Source organism: Eimeria tenella, genomic scaffold, assembly GCF_000499545.2.
Source record: "Eimeria tenella Houghton genomic scaffold, Eth_scaff93, whole genome shotgun sequence".
NCBI classification, from domain to species: domain Eukaryota; phylum Apicomplexa; class Conoidasida; order Eucoccidiorida; family Eimeriidae; genus Eimeria; species Eimeria tenella.
In genome coordinates, this window is record NW_013543469.1 from 87,750 (window position 1) to 104,068 (window position 16,319).

Genomic DNA, 16,319 nt, shown 5'->3' on the forward strand with positions numbered 1-16,319 from the left:
GACAAATTCACGAATAGATGTCTCTCTGCAAGAAGGCAGGAACTTCCTTTTCAACATCCTGAAGACAAGAGAAAATAACAACGCGGACAAACTTGCTGCTGGTGGCCTAAGGCCTTATCTGTCTCTCTTTCTAGCTGCTGCTGCTGCTCCAGCTGCAGCAGCAGCTGCTGCTGCTGCTATGGTTCCCACCTTCAGCAGACGGTCAACTTCATACAGACTACTCAGCAGCTCTCCCGGGGATCCGCTGCGGTGTACGTACACTGCAGATCGCTGCAGCCGCTGCAGCAGCGGATCCAATGTTCCGTGCAGGTCTTGACCAATTGTTTTCTGCATTAATGAGACACAAACCGGGCAAAAGCCGCAGATGCAGCAGCTGCTGGAGCCTCTGGGATAGCAGCAACCAGAGCAGCAGCAGCAGCAGCAAGAGCATCAGCAGCAGCAAGAGCAGCAGCAGCAGCAGAGCAGCAGCAGGGAAGCAGCACGGCCTAGACGCACTGCTAAGGGCTTGTGAAGTATCAGGGGTCTCCTGCTGCAGCAGACGCACCAGAGCAGCAGCAGCGCCGGAAACAATGCAGCAGCAGTTGCTGCTGGGTGCACTGAGCAGCATCAGGCTTCTCGGTGCAGCAGCAGCGGCTGCGGCGAGCTGTACGTACAGCCCCCAGCAGCAGCGGCTGCTGCGAGGTGTACGTACAGCTCGCAGCAGCAGCGGCTGCGGTGAGGTGTACGCATAGCCCGCAGCAGCAGCGGCTGCTGCGAGGTGTACGTTCAGCTGGCAGCAGCAGCGGCTGCGGCGAGATGTACGTACAGCTCGCCCTGCAGCAGCAGCCGCCGAGCCACGTCCAAGGGCTTTCCACTTTTGTCAATGTGACAGTCTAGAGGAGGCCTTAGCAGCAAAAGAGAAAAGTTGAAAGCCCCGCAGCAGTAAAGGTACTTCACAGCTCGCGGGCAGTCATGCATGCAAGCAGCAGCAACGCAGCAGCGGCTCAGCGACAGCAGCAGCCCCCCGCTCCCTGAACGCAGCAAACCCTAAACCCTAAACCCTAAATGCGGGTTTGGGGAACTCAACCGCACACTGGGAAATGGAGCTCTCTAGCACTAACCCTAAACCCTAAACCCTAGGAAGTAAAACGCAGCCTCACGGATGGACAGACGGATCGGCTGCAGCACGTGGGCTGTTGGCAGCTCCGTGCTGCTGCTGGTGCTGCTTCCTGATCCCTCAGTGCTGCTGCTGTTGCTGCTGCTGTTGCTGCTGCTGCTGAAGGGCTGGGTGAAGTAGAGCCAGAACAGCAGGTAGACGAGCCCAGCCCGCTGCAGCAGAAGCTGCTCGTCCCGCGTGAGTTGCGCAGCAGCAGCAGCAGCAGCAGCAGCAGCAGCCAGCTGGCTGCTAGCTGCTTCAACAGCACTCATACAATCTTGGTAAGCTTTTGCTGCTGGCAGCAACTCCTCTGTCTCCGTGTCAGTCTCCAGGCCCTCCCTCTCCGCCGTGGTAAACAACTCCTCATCAAGGAGCAGTGCTGCGCACCAAACCCTAAACCCTAAACCCTAAACCCTAAACCCCAAGGGCGGGAAGGCCTCCTTGCGTCTGCGTCGCCGCGCAGTCGCAAACCCTAAACCCTAGGCGACGGGGGCTGGGGCTTAGCGTTTAGACTTCAACTGGTGGTTTGAACTTCCGAGTCAGGGTTTAGATCTAGGGTTTAGGGTTTAGGGTTTACTCTCCCAGACAGTGTTGAGAAAGGCAAACACATCTTGAGGGTCTTCTAAGGGAATTGGCTTTGAAAGGCAGCAGGCTGCTCGCGAAACAGCAGCAGACACAAACAGCTCGAAAGTGCCCTCAGCAGGCAGCCGGCTTTGCTGCTGCTGCTGCTGCTGCTGCCGCTGCTCGCACTGCTCATGCTGCTGCTGCTCGCGCTGCTGCTGCTCATGCTGCTGCTGCTGCTGCTGGCCAGGACCTTGGGCTTGGGCTGCTGCTCCAGCCGCCGCATCAACCGGGGCTTGCAATCCCCCTGAGGACGGCTGTTGGCCTAGAGAACTGTTGCTGCTGCTGCTGCTGCAGATTTGCTGACAAACGAGCAGCATGAAGTGGCAGCAAATGTCCTTTATATCCGCCTCTGTAAAGCCCCCGCGCCCCGGGTAAATAGTTGGCCTGTAGAGCCCCCTCCATACATCGCCACAGCGCAGCACTGCGCGCTGCTGCTGCTGCTGCTGCTGCTGCGGAGCATCGACAGCGCTGGCAGCAGCTTCTGATGCCTCTGCTGCTGCTGCGGATGGCATGGCTGTAATGAGAGTGGCCTCGGTATTGTTGCTGTTGCTGCGGCTTCTCCAAGAAGCTACTGCATTCCCCCTGCAGCATTTGGTTTCGCATGCTGGTGCTGCTGCTGCAGCGGCGGGATGCGGTGCTGGTGCTCCATAGGCGCCGGGCCGCCGAAGGTTCCCTTGAGGCCTATCGCTGGCTGCTGCGACTGCTGCAAGCTGCGTTGCTGCTGCTGTTGATGCTGCTGTTGCTGCGGCTGGAGCAGCGACTGCTGCTGCCCTCACAGCTGCTACTGCGGCAACAAAGCCCGCCAGAAAGAGTCCTTTTCCCTCGATTATTGCAGCTCTATAGGCGGAATGCCTATTTGCGTGTGGACTGCAGCAGCAGTGGCTGCTGCTGCTGCTGACGGACAAGACCCTGGTCAGTGGGATATAGAGGAAGGAGCGGCGCGGAAAACTTCCGCCCCTGAGTCTTTGTCTTCTGTTTAGAGACACAAAATTTATTTTAAATGGTCCCAAGGAAGAGAAGCTTGTTGGGACGACAGCCGGTGGAGTCTCAGCAGCAGAAGCTGCTGCTGGAGTAGCAGCAGCTGCTGCTGCTGCTGCTGCGCTATACGTCGTGGCTGGGGAGCGAGGCAAAAAGAAAGACCGAAGCTGGGATAAGTAACAACACAACTGCTGCTGCCACTTTGAGTCTCGTTAGTTTATACATTACCGCAGCAGCAAGAGAAGCAGCAACTCCAGCAGCCGCAGCGGCCTCTCACTCTTGCAGTCTACGCGGAACCGCTATATGAGAGTAATCGTCTTCTCCTCAAGTGCATGTGCACTCAAGTAGAGCAGCAGCAGCAGGAAGAGCAGCACCAGATGCCAGTCACCCGGCGCTGCCTGGCTTGCCCGTCTACGGCAAAACAGCAGCGCAGCAGCAGCAGCAGCTACGCCTCTTCCTGCTGCGTTCTACACCGTTTTGCTGCTGCTGCTGAGTGACGCAGAATCCCTTGGGTAGCAGCCCTGCTGCCAGTGGCTCGGGCCCTCGAGACGAGACACGCCGTCAGCAGCAGCAGCGGAACTCGCAGCAGCAGCAGCAGCCGCTGCAGCACTAGTGACTGCTGCGCGTGAGGCTCCGGGGCAGGGAGCCTGCGCACTTGGCGCGTTTCGTGCTGCGCATTGCTGCAGAGCAGCAGCAGCAGCAGCAGCAGCAGGCCCACGGGCAAATCCAGCAGCAAAAACAGCAGCCAGGACAGGTGCAGCAGCAACAAGGACAGCAACAGCAGCAGCGACACCAGACGGTGCTATACCGTGTCTTTTATCTCTTTTATACAGCCTCCGCAAAGGCCTTTCTCTCATCAAGAGCCCCACCCGCAGGCGGGAGAGTTCTGCTATTGCTGCTGCTGCTGCTGCTGCTGCTGGTCCAGCCACAGTCAGGGATGACCGCAGCAGTTCCAGAAGCAAGTTCAGCTATAATGTTACACAGTTCAGCAGCAATAGCAGCACAAATGGTGTCTGTAGCCCAGAAGTAGCGGCGTCGACAGCAGCAGCAGCAGCAGCAAAAGCAGCAGCAGCAGCACAGGCAACCGCCAAAGTTGCTTTTTTTTTATGTAGATAAGTATTCTTGTTCGGGGAGGATGAGCTCTGCCTGACTGACTCTGCGTGCAAGACGAAGCCAATGCCCTACAGAGCGGCTCAGCAGCAGCAGCAGCAGCAGAAGCAGCAGCAGCAGCGCTTCTTAAGTTGCAATGGGGAACGACAGTCTAACCCCTAAAAGTGCTGATTTTCGGCTGGACGAGCTGCAGCAACAGCCGCAGCAACTGCAGCAGCAGCAGATTCCACAGAGGGAGGATGAGCCGCACCAGACGGAGCAGCAGCCGCTGATCACGCCAGCTCAGCAGCAGCAGCGGCAGCAGCAGCAGCAGCTCCAGACAGATGAAACTGAGGGCGGCATCAGCTCCCAGCCACTTTCGAAAGGCCTGCGGCTTCAGAAGCAGCAACAGCTAGTTGACTCAGCAGCAGCAGCAGCAGCAGCTGGGGATACCGTTTTTTGTGGCCTTGGAGCTAACACTGTATCTCTTTCACGCAGCAGCAGCGCTGATGAGGCAGCTGCTGCTGCAGTGCGTGCAGCTGCAGTAGCAGCAGCAGCTGCTGCTGCTGCTGAGGCGGCTGCAGCAGCGGCTGCGGAAGCAGCAGCAGCAACCGCTGCAGGCATCCAGCAGCGGCCTCCCGCAGCTGTACATGCAGCAAATAATCCAAGTGGTAACGGCAATAGCAGCAGCAGCAGTAGCAGCAGCAGCAGCAACAACAACAGTCATGGAGCAACGAGAACGATCTCCCCCTTGAGGTCTCCGGATGATTTACAGCGGAGCTCCTCATCTGCTGCTGCTGTTGCTGCTCTTGGGACTGTTGCTGCTTGGGGGCAAGTTTCGCCTAACAGCAACAGCAACAGCAGCAGCAGCAGCAGCAGCATGCAGGCCACCGACAGCGGCTGCAGCAGATCCACGAATTCATCTAGGCGCGTGTCGCCAGTGGCTGGCCTCTGCTCGGAGTCTGGTGACACTTTGTTGCCAACAGAATCAGCAGTTGCCGCACTTCCTGCTGCTGCTGCTGCTGCTGCTGCCGTTGTCCCAGCTGCGCTGCAGCAGCAGCATCACGACGTTGGCTCCACCTTTCCGGTGGGACAGTTGGTTACTGAGGGCTCGTTACCGGGCGGGGTCTCGTGCCCTGCCCAGCAGCAGACGCAGCTGCAGCAGCAGCAACAGCAATTGCTGCAGCAGCAAGAGCTTTTGTTTCCGCTGCCAGAAGGAGAAACAGTCAGCATTGAGTCGTGTGAAGGCAGCGTGCCTCAGCAGATGCAGCTTTGCCTTGCTGCTGCCGACGTTTGCGCATTTGTCGAAGGGCCGCCGCAGCAGCAGCAGCCACAGCAGCAGCAACAGCAGCAGCAGCAGCCCGCTTTTGCAAAAGAGGCACAGTTTGGTAGCCTAGAAGTTGAGCAGCAACAGGCTCAGGGCCTGCAGCAACAGGAGCAGCAGCAAGAGCTGCCGCTCCCGCTGCGGCTCAGCGAGCCACGAAGCAACGAGGAATGCGTGGATGACGAGAGTATCGACCCTGAGAGCAGCAGCAGCAGCAGCAACAACCGCAGCAGCAACAACGGCTGCGGAAGCGATGAGGATGCAAGTATGAGCGTCGATGCAGAGGAAGGAGTAGCGGCTTCAGTGCAGCAGCTGCCTGCCCTAGCAGCAGCAGCATTCGCGAGTGCTTCAGGGCCGCAGCAACAGCAGCAGCAGCTGCAGCATTTGGAGCAGGAGCGGCTTCTGCTGCTGCAGGGGAGCCACTACTTGCAACACGATCATGCAGAGCCCTACGGCACTGTAGTATCTCTTCAGGAGAGCAGCAGTGCCGGTAGCACAGCCTTTGATGAACAGCAGCAGCAGCGGCAGCAGGAGCAGCACCTGCAGCAAGGTCTCGCGCTGCAGCAGCAGCAGGAAGAGTTCTTAAGGGAAGCGGAGGCTGCAGCGAAACAGCCCCTTGCCTTCGAGTGTATGGACACCGATTGCGACCCGTCGCAGGTCCCTCCTACTAGCTCGCAGCAGCTGCAGCAAGAGCAGCAGCACGCAGAGCAGCAGCAGCAGCAGCAACTGCCGCACGAGCCACAAGAGAGCAGCATGGCTGGAGACACCGGCAACAGCTCGGACGCGAGAACAGTGGGTCCCTTTTTATGCAGCATCAGCATTGAATGCATCATGCTGCTGATGTTTTGATTGCTGCTGCTGCTGCTGCTGCTGTGTCTGCTGCTATTGTTCCTGCGGCTGTTGCTGGTGCAGCTACTGTTCCCCCTACTGCTTCAAGTGTTCTTTCTGCTGCTGCTGCTGCTGCTATCTCTGTTCTTTCTTCTGCTGCTCTTGCTGTTGTTTCTGCCGCTGCTACTGCTGCTGCTCACGGTGCTGCTGCTGCTGCTGGCGCTGCAGCAGGCTGCGGAGGAGGCTGAAGTCGAGGAGCTGCTGCAGTACTACGGGGCCCCCAGGCCCTCGGACGCTCGTTACCAGCACCTGACTGCTTTGATTTATCTTCACTTCTTGAGTGCGGCATTTTCACTTTTCAAGTTTTGTTTAATTTCTCTTTGTTGTTTGATCTTAGGGTTTTGTCCAGGTTTCAATTCAGGGTTTAGTCGGGGGGTTGGGCTGCTGCTGCGAGTGTCTGCATGCATGTGTGAAGATTGAAACAAATATGTATAGAATGTGTATACACAAAATATTCATTTATATATTTATTTATTTACAAATGCATATGTGCATGTCCTTATATATATATATATATATATATATCTTGACATTTCGATGCACATATGTATGTTTGTATACATATATATATATTATATGTGTGTGTGTGTGTGTGTTTGGGTGGGTGGGTATACATGGGTATACATTATATCTGACATTATATCTGTATTATCTGTTTACATATGGTTACATATCTGCATAGTATGAAGAATGTATGTATGTGCACATGTTTCTATATATACACAAATATATATGCATATGTATATTAATATATATATCATACACAATTCTAAATCCCTGTATATACAAACAGATATATGAAGGCAGCCAGAAAAGCCCAGGAAGGTCCTTGTCTTTTAGGCCCTTACAAACGTGTACCTTTTTGACGCAGCTGATAAGACTGCAGCGAGTGTTTGAATTCGCAGCGCTTAGTGTACAAGTCCTCACCAGCGCTGCTGCTGCTGCTGCCGCCGCCGCTGCTACTCCTGCTGTGCGCTGCAGACTATGTGGACCGCGGGTTCTGCGGAGAGGCTTCGTGCAGCGACTTGAGCCCCGACTGCCCCTTCGTATTTGATTTGGGGGACGCGAGACGCAGCAGCTACGGCACCGCATCTCTCTTTGATTTGTTCACTGCGCTGCTGCAGCGGTACGGAGCTGCTGCAGTTGAGGCTGTCTTTGCCTTGGTGGCGGTGCCGGTGAGGTTTACGCATTACATACAGTGCCACGTGCTTGGAGCCAAGCAGCAGCAGCAGCAGCGGCGGCAGCAGCAGCAGAAGGGGCAGTGCGGCTGTAGGTGCTCAGGCGGCTGTTACGGCCGCCGCAGCAGCAGCACCACCAGCAGCACCAGCAGCAGCAAGCAGGGAGCGCAGCAGGCACAGATATGCACAGGAGTTGTCCCCTGCTGCTGCAACGTCACATTTCTTGCCCCACACCCTCCTGCAGCAGCAACTTGTGGCTGCTTGGGGGACCTGCCTCCCGCCTTTCCAGAGTCTTTGCGGCGTTTGCTGCCGCCGCGCCGCGACTCCGCAGGAGCAGCGGATGACGAGGACAGCCCGACAGCAGCTGCGCAGGGCTGCTGCGGAGAGACAGACGAGCTGCAGCAGCAGCAGCTGCAGCAGCAGGCGCTTCACTCGTCTGCGACGAGCACATGCGACAGCAGCAGCTGCAGCCGCCGCTGTAGCAACAGCAGCACCGCGTGCTGCTGTGCCAGCAGCGCTGGAAGGTTGCGTCTTCGAGACAAGGGGAGTCCGACCGAAAGCGTGAGCAGCAGCGGCGACTGCTGCTGCAGCAGCACTAGCTGCTGCTGCTGCTGCAACAGCCGCTGCAGCAGCCCCGTGCTGTTCACGGCCCGGGACGTGGCGCGGCGCTCCTACACCGTGTACGACTTCTTGATCTCTTGCCTCGGAGATGGTTTTGCTGCTTTCTTTCCTGCGGACTGTCCCCTCGCATGCATGCGTTTGTCCACAGCCAGCGACGCCACCTTCCGGTCGCGGGGCCCCGGGGGGGCCCCCACAGACGCCTGTCTCTTTTTTCGGTCTTTTCTGGATAGGTTTGCTGGAGTTGCTGCTGCAGCGCTGCTGCAGGGGCTTCACCCCGCCACCTGCAGCAGAGGCAGCAACCCCTATCACATCACAAAGCTGCTGGAGCTGCTGCTTTTCTGCACCAACGGGTCCATAGAAACCCTGCCTTCACACGTAGTTGTGGCGCACCCGGGAGACACTGGCGGCGGCGCTGCTAGTACCAGCAGCAGCAGCAGCAACAACAGCAGCAGCGGCAACGGGAGCAGCACAAGCAGCCTAGGACAGCCGCAGCAGCCTGAAGAGGAGAGGGAGACTTTCCTGCCGGCGGTGTCGAAGGACAACGAAACTGCAGCAGCAGGTGCTGCTGCTCTGGCGGGGTCGCCAGTAGCGGCAGAGTCAGCAGCAGCAGAGTCTGGCAGCAGCAACTCGTACGCCTGCAGCGCTATATCTCTTTCAGAGGTTCTGCGGCACTTGCTGCTGTCTCTGTCCTTCCCCTCCTCTCAGGAGCTGCTGCTGCGCATCACCGGCAGCAACAGCGCATGCGTGGGGCCTATCGGGGCACCCGTGCTGCAGGCGCTGCTAGAAGGCTGCAGCTGGAGGGCCTTTGTTGCTGCGCTCTTGCGGCAGCGGCACTTCGACAGGCGCGGCAGTTTGCTGCTGCAGCTCGTCAGTGAAGGGGGAGGAGCCAAGTGCGCTTGCAGCAGCAACGCCAACAGCGGCTGCTGCTGCTGCTGCAGCAGCTGCACTGGACAGTCGCAGCAACAAGATCTGCAGCGGCACCAACGGTGCTCGCATATGAACAGAGGCAGCAGTGCTCAGCGACGCTCTTCTGCTGCAGCTCAGTTACAGAATGCTGTTGCTCGCTCCCGCCGGGCCCGCAGACAGCAGGGGGAGCAGCCGCTTCGCTGCAGCAGCAGCAGCAGCAGCGGGGAGAGCAGCTGTGTGCAGTACGCACCAGCTGCCTTCTCTGACCCTGCCACCAGCAGCATGAAGCACCTCCGCAGCAGCCTGGTGGCGCCGCTCACGAGCTGCTGTTCTTGTAGAGGGGGCACCCCTGGCTCTCGGCGGCTGATCCGTGCTGCTGTCAGCAGCAAGGCCGAGCGCCTGCTGCTGCGGCGTGAGCTGCACCAGCAGCAGCGGCAGCAGAAGCGAAAGCAGCAGCACGGCGAAGGCCACCACCAGCAACAGCAAATGCGGAGCCTGCATGCGACTTCTGGCGGGAGCCTTTCGGGCTGGAGAACAAAGGCAGCCCGCAGCAGCTGCGGCGGCGGCAGGGGAAGCAGACGCAGGCCATCATCTGCTGCTAAGTAAGTAAACAAAGAGAGACAGAAAGAACCAAAATCAAAAGGCAGCTGCAGCAGCACAGACAGTAGAAGCAAAGAACTGCAGATGTAGCCACATAGAGGGGCAGGTGCTGCGGAGCAGCAGCAGCCAGTATCCCTGCTAGGTATGAGGAGAGAAGAGCAGCATTTGCTGCAGAAACACAAATGCAGACGCAGCAGATTTAAACACATCTGTGTCTTTAGCTTTACAATTGGCCTGCGCAACTTGCTGCTGGCCTTTTGTGTCATCTGCTGCGGCGCGCAGCAGCAGCTCGGTTTCGCCGTCGTCGCGGCGACGCCTGTTCAGCGGCCATTCTGCGGAGGCGCCCCACCAGGCGCAGCAGCAGCAGCAAATGCTGCAGCAGCAGCTGTGCCCATCTCCTGCCAGTGAGCTGCTGCACAATACTCTGCAGCTAACTCGTAGAGGAGTCAGCAGCGGCGGCGGCCCCTCCGTTTGTGCTGCTGCTCCTGCAGCGGCTGCAGGCCGTGCTGGCTCAAGTCCCCCGGAAGCGCGCATCCAGGAGGCTGACCGCAGGCAACAGAACAGCAGCAGCAGCAGACAACACATGCAGCAGCAACAGCAGCAGCAAGTACAATCACAGCAGCACCGAATAGCTCGGGCGCATGCAGAGGTGCGGCGGCAGCGGCGGCAGCAGCAGCGGCTGGCGGAATACCGGCACCGGTTTCCCCATTTAGTTTACTCAGATACAGAAGCAGCAACAACAGTCCCGCTTCATTCTTGCCCAGCGACAGCAGCAGCAACTGAGACAAGCGCCGCAGCTAGCAGCGGGTCTGCATTGGGAGCAAGCGCAGCAGCAGGAGATGCTGGATCGTGGGGTTGGGGCGTCGTAGGGCCACCCCCTGGGGGCCCATTATACCCGCTGCACTTCCACTTGTGGGCCCTCCACGTGAAGCGGCGTTATCAGCAGCAGCAGCAGAAAGCTGTTCTTGCCGCAGCTGCCGCTGCTGCAAGGAGACGCAGCTCAGCCTGGGCTTCTCCTCTTAGCTGCGCTGCACCACTGTTCTCCCAGCAGCGTAGCAGATGGCAGGTGCAGCACGGGACCGTTGCTGCAGCAGCTGCCGCTTCGGAGGCGCGAGAGGAAGTAGAGTGGGGCCCCAGCTCTGCAAAACGGCCCCTCCCGTGCAGTGGTAGTTTGGAAGGGGAGGAGATTCTCCTTTATGTGTCCGCTGCTCCTCCTGCAGCGGCAGACAGCGCGGCAGCAGCTGGAGAGAGCGGTGCTGCAGCGCCTCCAGCTGATAGCAGCAGCAGCCGCCGGCGCAGCAGTAGCAACGGCAAGATCACCAGCAGAGTGCAGCGCGAGCAGTGGGCTGTCACCGCCTTACATAGCTCTGAAGGCTCCCAGTCATCATTCCTTGAACAGAGTGCAGCTGCAGCAGCCGCAGCAGGCGCGTCGGCTGCTGCTACTGGCGTTAATGTGCCGCTTCACAACGAGCCAGCAGCAGCTGCTGCAGCTGCTGCTGCAGCAGCTGCTGCAGCAGCTGCTGCAGCAGCTGCTGCCCATTCTCAGTTGGAGGGCATGGAAGAAGAGAGGGAGGGAAGCCGTTCTTCTTGCTTGTCGAGTGTCTACACCACTGAGGCCTCCTCAGATGCCTCTCCTGTCTGCGGATCTCCCGATATATCTTTGCCTTGTGCTTCTCCGCTGCCTTTTCAAAGTCAGGAAGGCGATCCTGCTGCTGCTACTGGCGCTTCTGCCAGCTGGAGGCGAGGCACCAACTCGCACACGGCGACCAGCAGCAGCAGCAGCAGCCGCGCGCAGGTTTCGCTGTTTCCCCCTGCATCAGTGGTGCCGCTCTCTGTGCTGCGGGAGGCAGCACTGCCCTTAGCGGCAGCTCACCCCAGCAACTTCTTGAGCCTAGATGAACACGTGCCTTTCTTTGTTAGGCTGCTGGAGGGCGCCTACAAACATCCTGCATGCAGACCCCCAGGATGCACAGGCCTAAACGTGCCTCGCCCGGGAGTTAGCGAAGCCGAGTTTCAGGTATATCGGTTGCTGCTGCTGCTGCTGCTGCTGCTGCCAACAGGACTGGCTTCCTGTTCTCAACAGCTGCTGGGCTGCGGCTAATTGCAGGTTCAGTTGCTGCGGGTTTGCATGCGCAGCTCTGGATGCAGCAGAAGCTGCAAGAGGGAACGACAGACATGGCGGAGGTTTACGGCGACCCCACAATGGAAATGTCTGCGCACAAGGTGCTGCTGGAGGAGACTTTCATCAAGTCTGGATTCATTTCAGGAGTCGTGCAGGTACAGTGTTGGGTTGCCTAGGTAGCCAACTCACCGAATTTGTGAAATAGAAGAGTCATTAGTCTCCGCCTAGCTAGCTAGCTGGCTAGCTAGATAGCTTCCTAGCTAGCTAGCTAGGTAGCTCGCTAGTTAGCATCGGTGCGACCTGGCGAATGGCACTCGGCAGTTCAGTCGCCAGTCTTTAGCTGGGGTTGCTGTAGGCTCCGTGTGCATCTCTGCAGAGCAGGTGGTACCTGTATGCAAAATCAAACAGCAGCAGCAACAGCACCAGCCGCAGCAGCTCACCCGTTTCTTTGTTTTTCATTGCGTCGCCCTTCGTGCCTCGTCACTGTGTACGCAGAAGTTCGATGTTTGCACGTGGGATTTGCTGCTATTATTCTCTGCTGCTGCTGCTGCTCAGAGCCTCATAAGAAAGAGAAGCCGCCGAGCCTGTCTGCAGCTGCTGGCGGCCATTGGCGCCCACGCGCAGCCCTTTCGTTGTCTTGCTGTCTTCCACGCTGAGGTGGAGGCACAGTTGCTGCAGACCCCACTTGCCCTTGTCTCCGCACTGCTATGTTGTATTCCCAAGTGCGCACGGTTTGCTGCTAGTGCTACTGCTGCTGCTGCTGTGGGCGAGCCTCCAGCATTGGCTCTAGCTGTGCAGACTGCTTGGCTACACTGTTTTCTGGGGCGCAGTTTCTCCATGAAGCGCTGCAGCTGCTGCTGACTCTACCGTTGTGACTTAACTGTGCTACTGCTGGTACTGCTCCCAGTGCGCTGGGACGTAGCGACTTGTATTATCACTCTGTTGCTTGTTCCACTTGCACAAAAGTGCATAAATTCGTGTCCTTTTCGGACACGCATTTTGTGCAGGCGTTGATGCAAGCACATGTGTGCAAGGGCGTTTGTTTTCAGGGGGCCATTAGGCCGCTTGGGTGTGTCCTTCATTGCAGCCATCGATGCGCTGCAGCAGCTAGTGGGTGTGGTGCCTGCGCTGCTTGAGCACTTGACTGTATCACACTGGCAAGGGCTACTGGAGCTGTTCATCACGCGGAGATCGCACCACATATTTGCCTCCAAGCTTTTGTGCATACTCAGGAGGGTGCGCTGCTGTTGCTGCTGCCGCTGTTACTGCTGCTGCTAGCGCTGTCGGTGCAGAGGGAAGAAGGGCTTCAGTGAGGCGGTGCAGCTTGCTTGTGAATGTTTGTTGCATTCGGAACACCTGCGTGTAGGGTTTCATGCATGCATGAAATGCATGCACGGTGGCGAACTGAGCTGTGTAGACGGCAGAAACGCACCCATGCATGCTTCGATACAAAGAAGCAAGCCCCGCTGCTGCCATGCATGCATACATCGGCACAAAAAGAAGGATATAAAGATGCGCTCATGCCTACATTTTTGCATGCGTGCAGGCTCTGGACTTGGGGTCTGAGGAGATGCACCGCCGGCTACTTGCAGACTGTCGCTTGCTGGACCGTTTGGACCACGCAGTGTCTCAGTACCGCCAGAGTCACAGCCAGTCGAAGAGGCAGCCAGGTGAGAGGCAGACAAACGTGGAAGCAGAGCAGCATTCACAATAAATAATAGATCAGCTCCAGGCTGATGACATAGATCTCAGACAAAGAAAAGGATGACTTAAGTGAAAGCAGTGAGCAGGTAAGAGGCGCTGAGTTACAGTGTCAGGGCTCTTTTCGTCGCCGTTACAATTGCGCCTCATGCGGCACTGCATCCCTGCCTGTTTATCCGTGCAGCTGACGGCCTGGGGCCCATTGTGGATCTTTTGATTCACATGAGCATACATGTGCAGCTTGATGGTGTTGTGCCGGCTCTTTGCCCCTCTTCTCCTTCCTCTGGTATGAACACCCCTCGCTTGGGGCCCTGCACCCCGCGTAGCAGTAGCCAGCAGCAGCAGCAGCAGCATACGCTAGCTTTGAAACTCTTCTCCCCAAGGAGTGGCGGATTCGATGCTGCCAACCCAGCAGCAACGGCAGCAACAGCAACTGGTGCTGGTGCGAGTCCTGTAACCGTCACAGCAGCAGTTTCGACGGTGTCCCCAGCGGCGTTGCTGCACTCTTTGCTCCCAGTAATTCCCATCCTTCCTCCAGCAGCATCATCAGCGCCAGCTGCAACAGCAGCAGCACCCGCTGTTCCGGCTGCTGCTGCTCCAGAGATGGCACCCGCTGAAGGAGGCGTGCATGCTGCAGACACAGTTGTGGACTTGCCCAAGGTCTCCTTGCCTCTCACTCCACTTGTGCGCCTTGTTGCGGAGGACGAACAGCAGCCGCAGCTGCAGCAGCAGCAGGAAAGACGCGAAGGCCTTGATGGGATGGCACGACAAGCAGCCAGGACCTCCGCCAACCCACATACAGCAGCAGGTGAGCTGCAGGTGGCAGCATGCATGAGGCCAAGTGGGGACAACCCCAGCAACAGCTGCAGCACGGAAACTTCTGCCTCCCAGCAGCAGCAGCAGCTGTCACAGCAGCAACAGCACGAACCTGCAGCGGAGAGCTCCTCTGATGGGGCCTTGGCTTTGTGGCGCACCGGAGGAGGCGTCTCGCGTGACAATCGCCACCAGGCACTGAACAGCGCCAGCAGCGGCAGCAGCAGCAGGAGCTCAGCTGTTTCACAACCTCTAACGCCGCGGCCCCAATCGCCTGCAGCACGATCGCCAGCGCAAGCAGGAACAACATCTCCAGCAGCAGCGTATGATACCTGTGCAGAGGGTCATGTGGCAGCTGTCGTCCACTTTAGAGGGTCTGAAGGGGTGCAGCCGATGGAGATTGATTTTGACCACTTCTCCCCTCCTGTGTCACCAACGGCTGCCACCACCACGCAAAACGTGCGGGCGGCTGGAGCGGTAAGCAGCAACAACTGCATGCAACATGTGTGCTACTTGCGGTGCTGTACATCTTTACACATTAGCAATTAGTTCCTTCTTTGGATCTGCTGCAGCAAACTACTGAGGCTTTCGTCGCCACCCCGCCGACTCCCCAGCCGCTGATTACTGAGGAGGGGTCAACGCAGCCCTGCAGCAGCAGCAGCAGTAGCAGTCCACGCCGACTGTCTCCTCCCCAGCCAGTATCAGCAGCGTCTGCAGCAGAGCAGCCACTTTCCGTAGCAGCAGCGACGGCGGCAGCACCCTCAGCAGCAGCAGCATCAGCAGAAGCTGAAAGCGTGCAACTGTCTCCCGTCAGCTACACGGACAGCAGCAGCAGCGACGGCAGCAGCAGCGATGGCAGCAGCAGCGATACCATTAGCAGCAGCAGCGATACCAGCAGCGAAAAAGACAGCGCGAGGCGCTGCCTCGATGTGCCGGGGAGCCACCAAGGGGCACCGATGACTTACGTGACTCAGTTTTTGCTGCAATCTCGCAAATGGCAAAAGTTGCAGCGTTTTATATCGTGAGCTCATTGGTTTATTTCGTCGTCTGTTGGGCATACCCTCATGAAAATACCTAATGCATCTTCACCTCCACTATGCAGTGTTTCTGGTATTAACACTATTTATGCTGCACAGATCTTGTCTTTGTTTGTACTGTCTGCCAACTTTGTGTGTTCATGTTTCTTCACTGCCGTTAGTGCCATCTGCTATATAGAGCGGTACACAGGCTTCCCCTGATACATAACGACCTTACCAAGCGCTCCCTGGTTGCCTCGTGTGTGCTGTTTGTGCTGCTGCTGTTGCTGCTACAGGAAGCAGCGGAGGGGCCCCTTCTTGGATCTGACAGACCCAAACAACTTCATGCCAGTAGACGAGGCTAGGCGGGTAAAGGAAGAAAGGAAAAGGCAAGAGAAACTGCAACATCAGAGAGAGGTATGGCCATAAGTAAAAGTAGCAGCAGCAACAGCAGCAATAACGAACAGCAGCAGCGACAAGTTGCACTCGGGTGATGACTGTAGCGGGGAATTACTGAGATTGTTCTCCGCGTGTCCCAAAGCGACCCTCATATAGATGTATTCCCCGTTCGGTTTTGTCTTTTTTGCAATTTTCCATGGATTTTGCTTTTCTTTGTGGTGTTACAGGGCAAGCATCGGAAGAGCAAATCTGAGAAAAAAGTAGGTTAACAGGGTAGTCACCAGCCAGCCCCTGCCGTTATATGCATGCAGTCAAGCCCTAGCCAGTGTGTTCTGTGGCGTGGGTTCATGTGGGTTTTTTTTCAGCGCAAGAAAGAGGGCAGCCACCACTCGTCCCATGGTCACACACCCCGTGTGGTGTTGCCGCCTGAGCAACTTGGTGAGGCCGACGAGGGTCCTCAGTTTAGGCAGGCAGAAGCAAGCCTTTTTAATACGCAGCCGCTAGGGGATGGAAATCCGGGAGACATGCAGCCGCTGCGACAGCTGCAGCAGCAGCAGCAGCCATGGAGGTCGTAGCCCTTAGGCAAGTGCGGTTCTGCCTGTTTCTATTTTATTTAGGTGACCGGCAACGTGTTTTTAGACCCTACCATTATTGTGATGGCTAGAACTATCATCATTATCACTAGTACCTCTGGCATTCTTATGTGCTCTTGGGGCCCTTAACAGTCCTTAGGTACCAAGGACGCAATCATTCTCCTCTGGCCTGGCCAGTGGAGACTCAGGTAAAACAATTGGCAGCTACAGCTGAGGCCGTAGCTACCTGTAGCAGCTGCTGTAGTAGTTGCTTTTGCAGCAGCAGGTGCTACACTTTATTGCCGCTGCGGAGCAGCAGTAGGGCAGCTATGCGCGTAGTAAGGAGTCACATT

At 57.5% G+C, this 16,319-nt stretch overlaps 2 protein-coding genes across 2 annotated transcripts; one reads left to right on the forward strand and one right to left on the reverse strand.

The window, feature by feature from the left end:
- Window positions 1-7: 7 nt before the first annotated feature.
- Window positions 8-2,271, reverse strand: ETH_00008330 (uncharacterized protein; the record flags this gene model as incomplete). The annotated part of the gene is made up of 6 exons (XM_013378659.1): window positions 8-58; window positions 190-327; window positions 496-529; window positions 806-1,010; window positions 1,140-1,514; window positions 1,713-2,271. The coding sequence occupies 6 exons, from the start codon at window positions 2,269-2,271 to the stop codon at window positions 8-10; spliced, it is 1,362 nt and encodes a 453-aa protein (XP_013234113.1).
- Window positions 2,272-3,983: 1,712 nt separating this feature from the next.
- ETH_00008335 (RNA-binding protein, putative) lies at window positions 3,984-15,969 on the forward strand (the record flags this gene model as incomplete). The annotated part of the gene is made up of 13 exons (XM_013378660.1): window positions 3,984-5,942; window positions 6,207-6,318; window positions 7,020-9,345; window positions 9,626-11,360; window positions 11,480-11,620; window positions 12,021-12,187; window positions 12,515-12,701; window positions 13,012-13,135; window positions 13,351-14,456; window positions 14,552-15,000; window positions 15,292-15,412; window positions 15,622-15,654; window positions 15,760-15,969. 13 exons carry the CDS (start codon window positions 3,984-3,986, stop codon window positions 15,967-15,969), a joined length of 8,670 nt encoding a protein of 2,889 aa, XP_013234114.1.
- Between the last annotated feature and the right edge of the window lie 350 nt (window positions 15,970-16,319).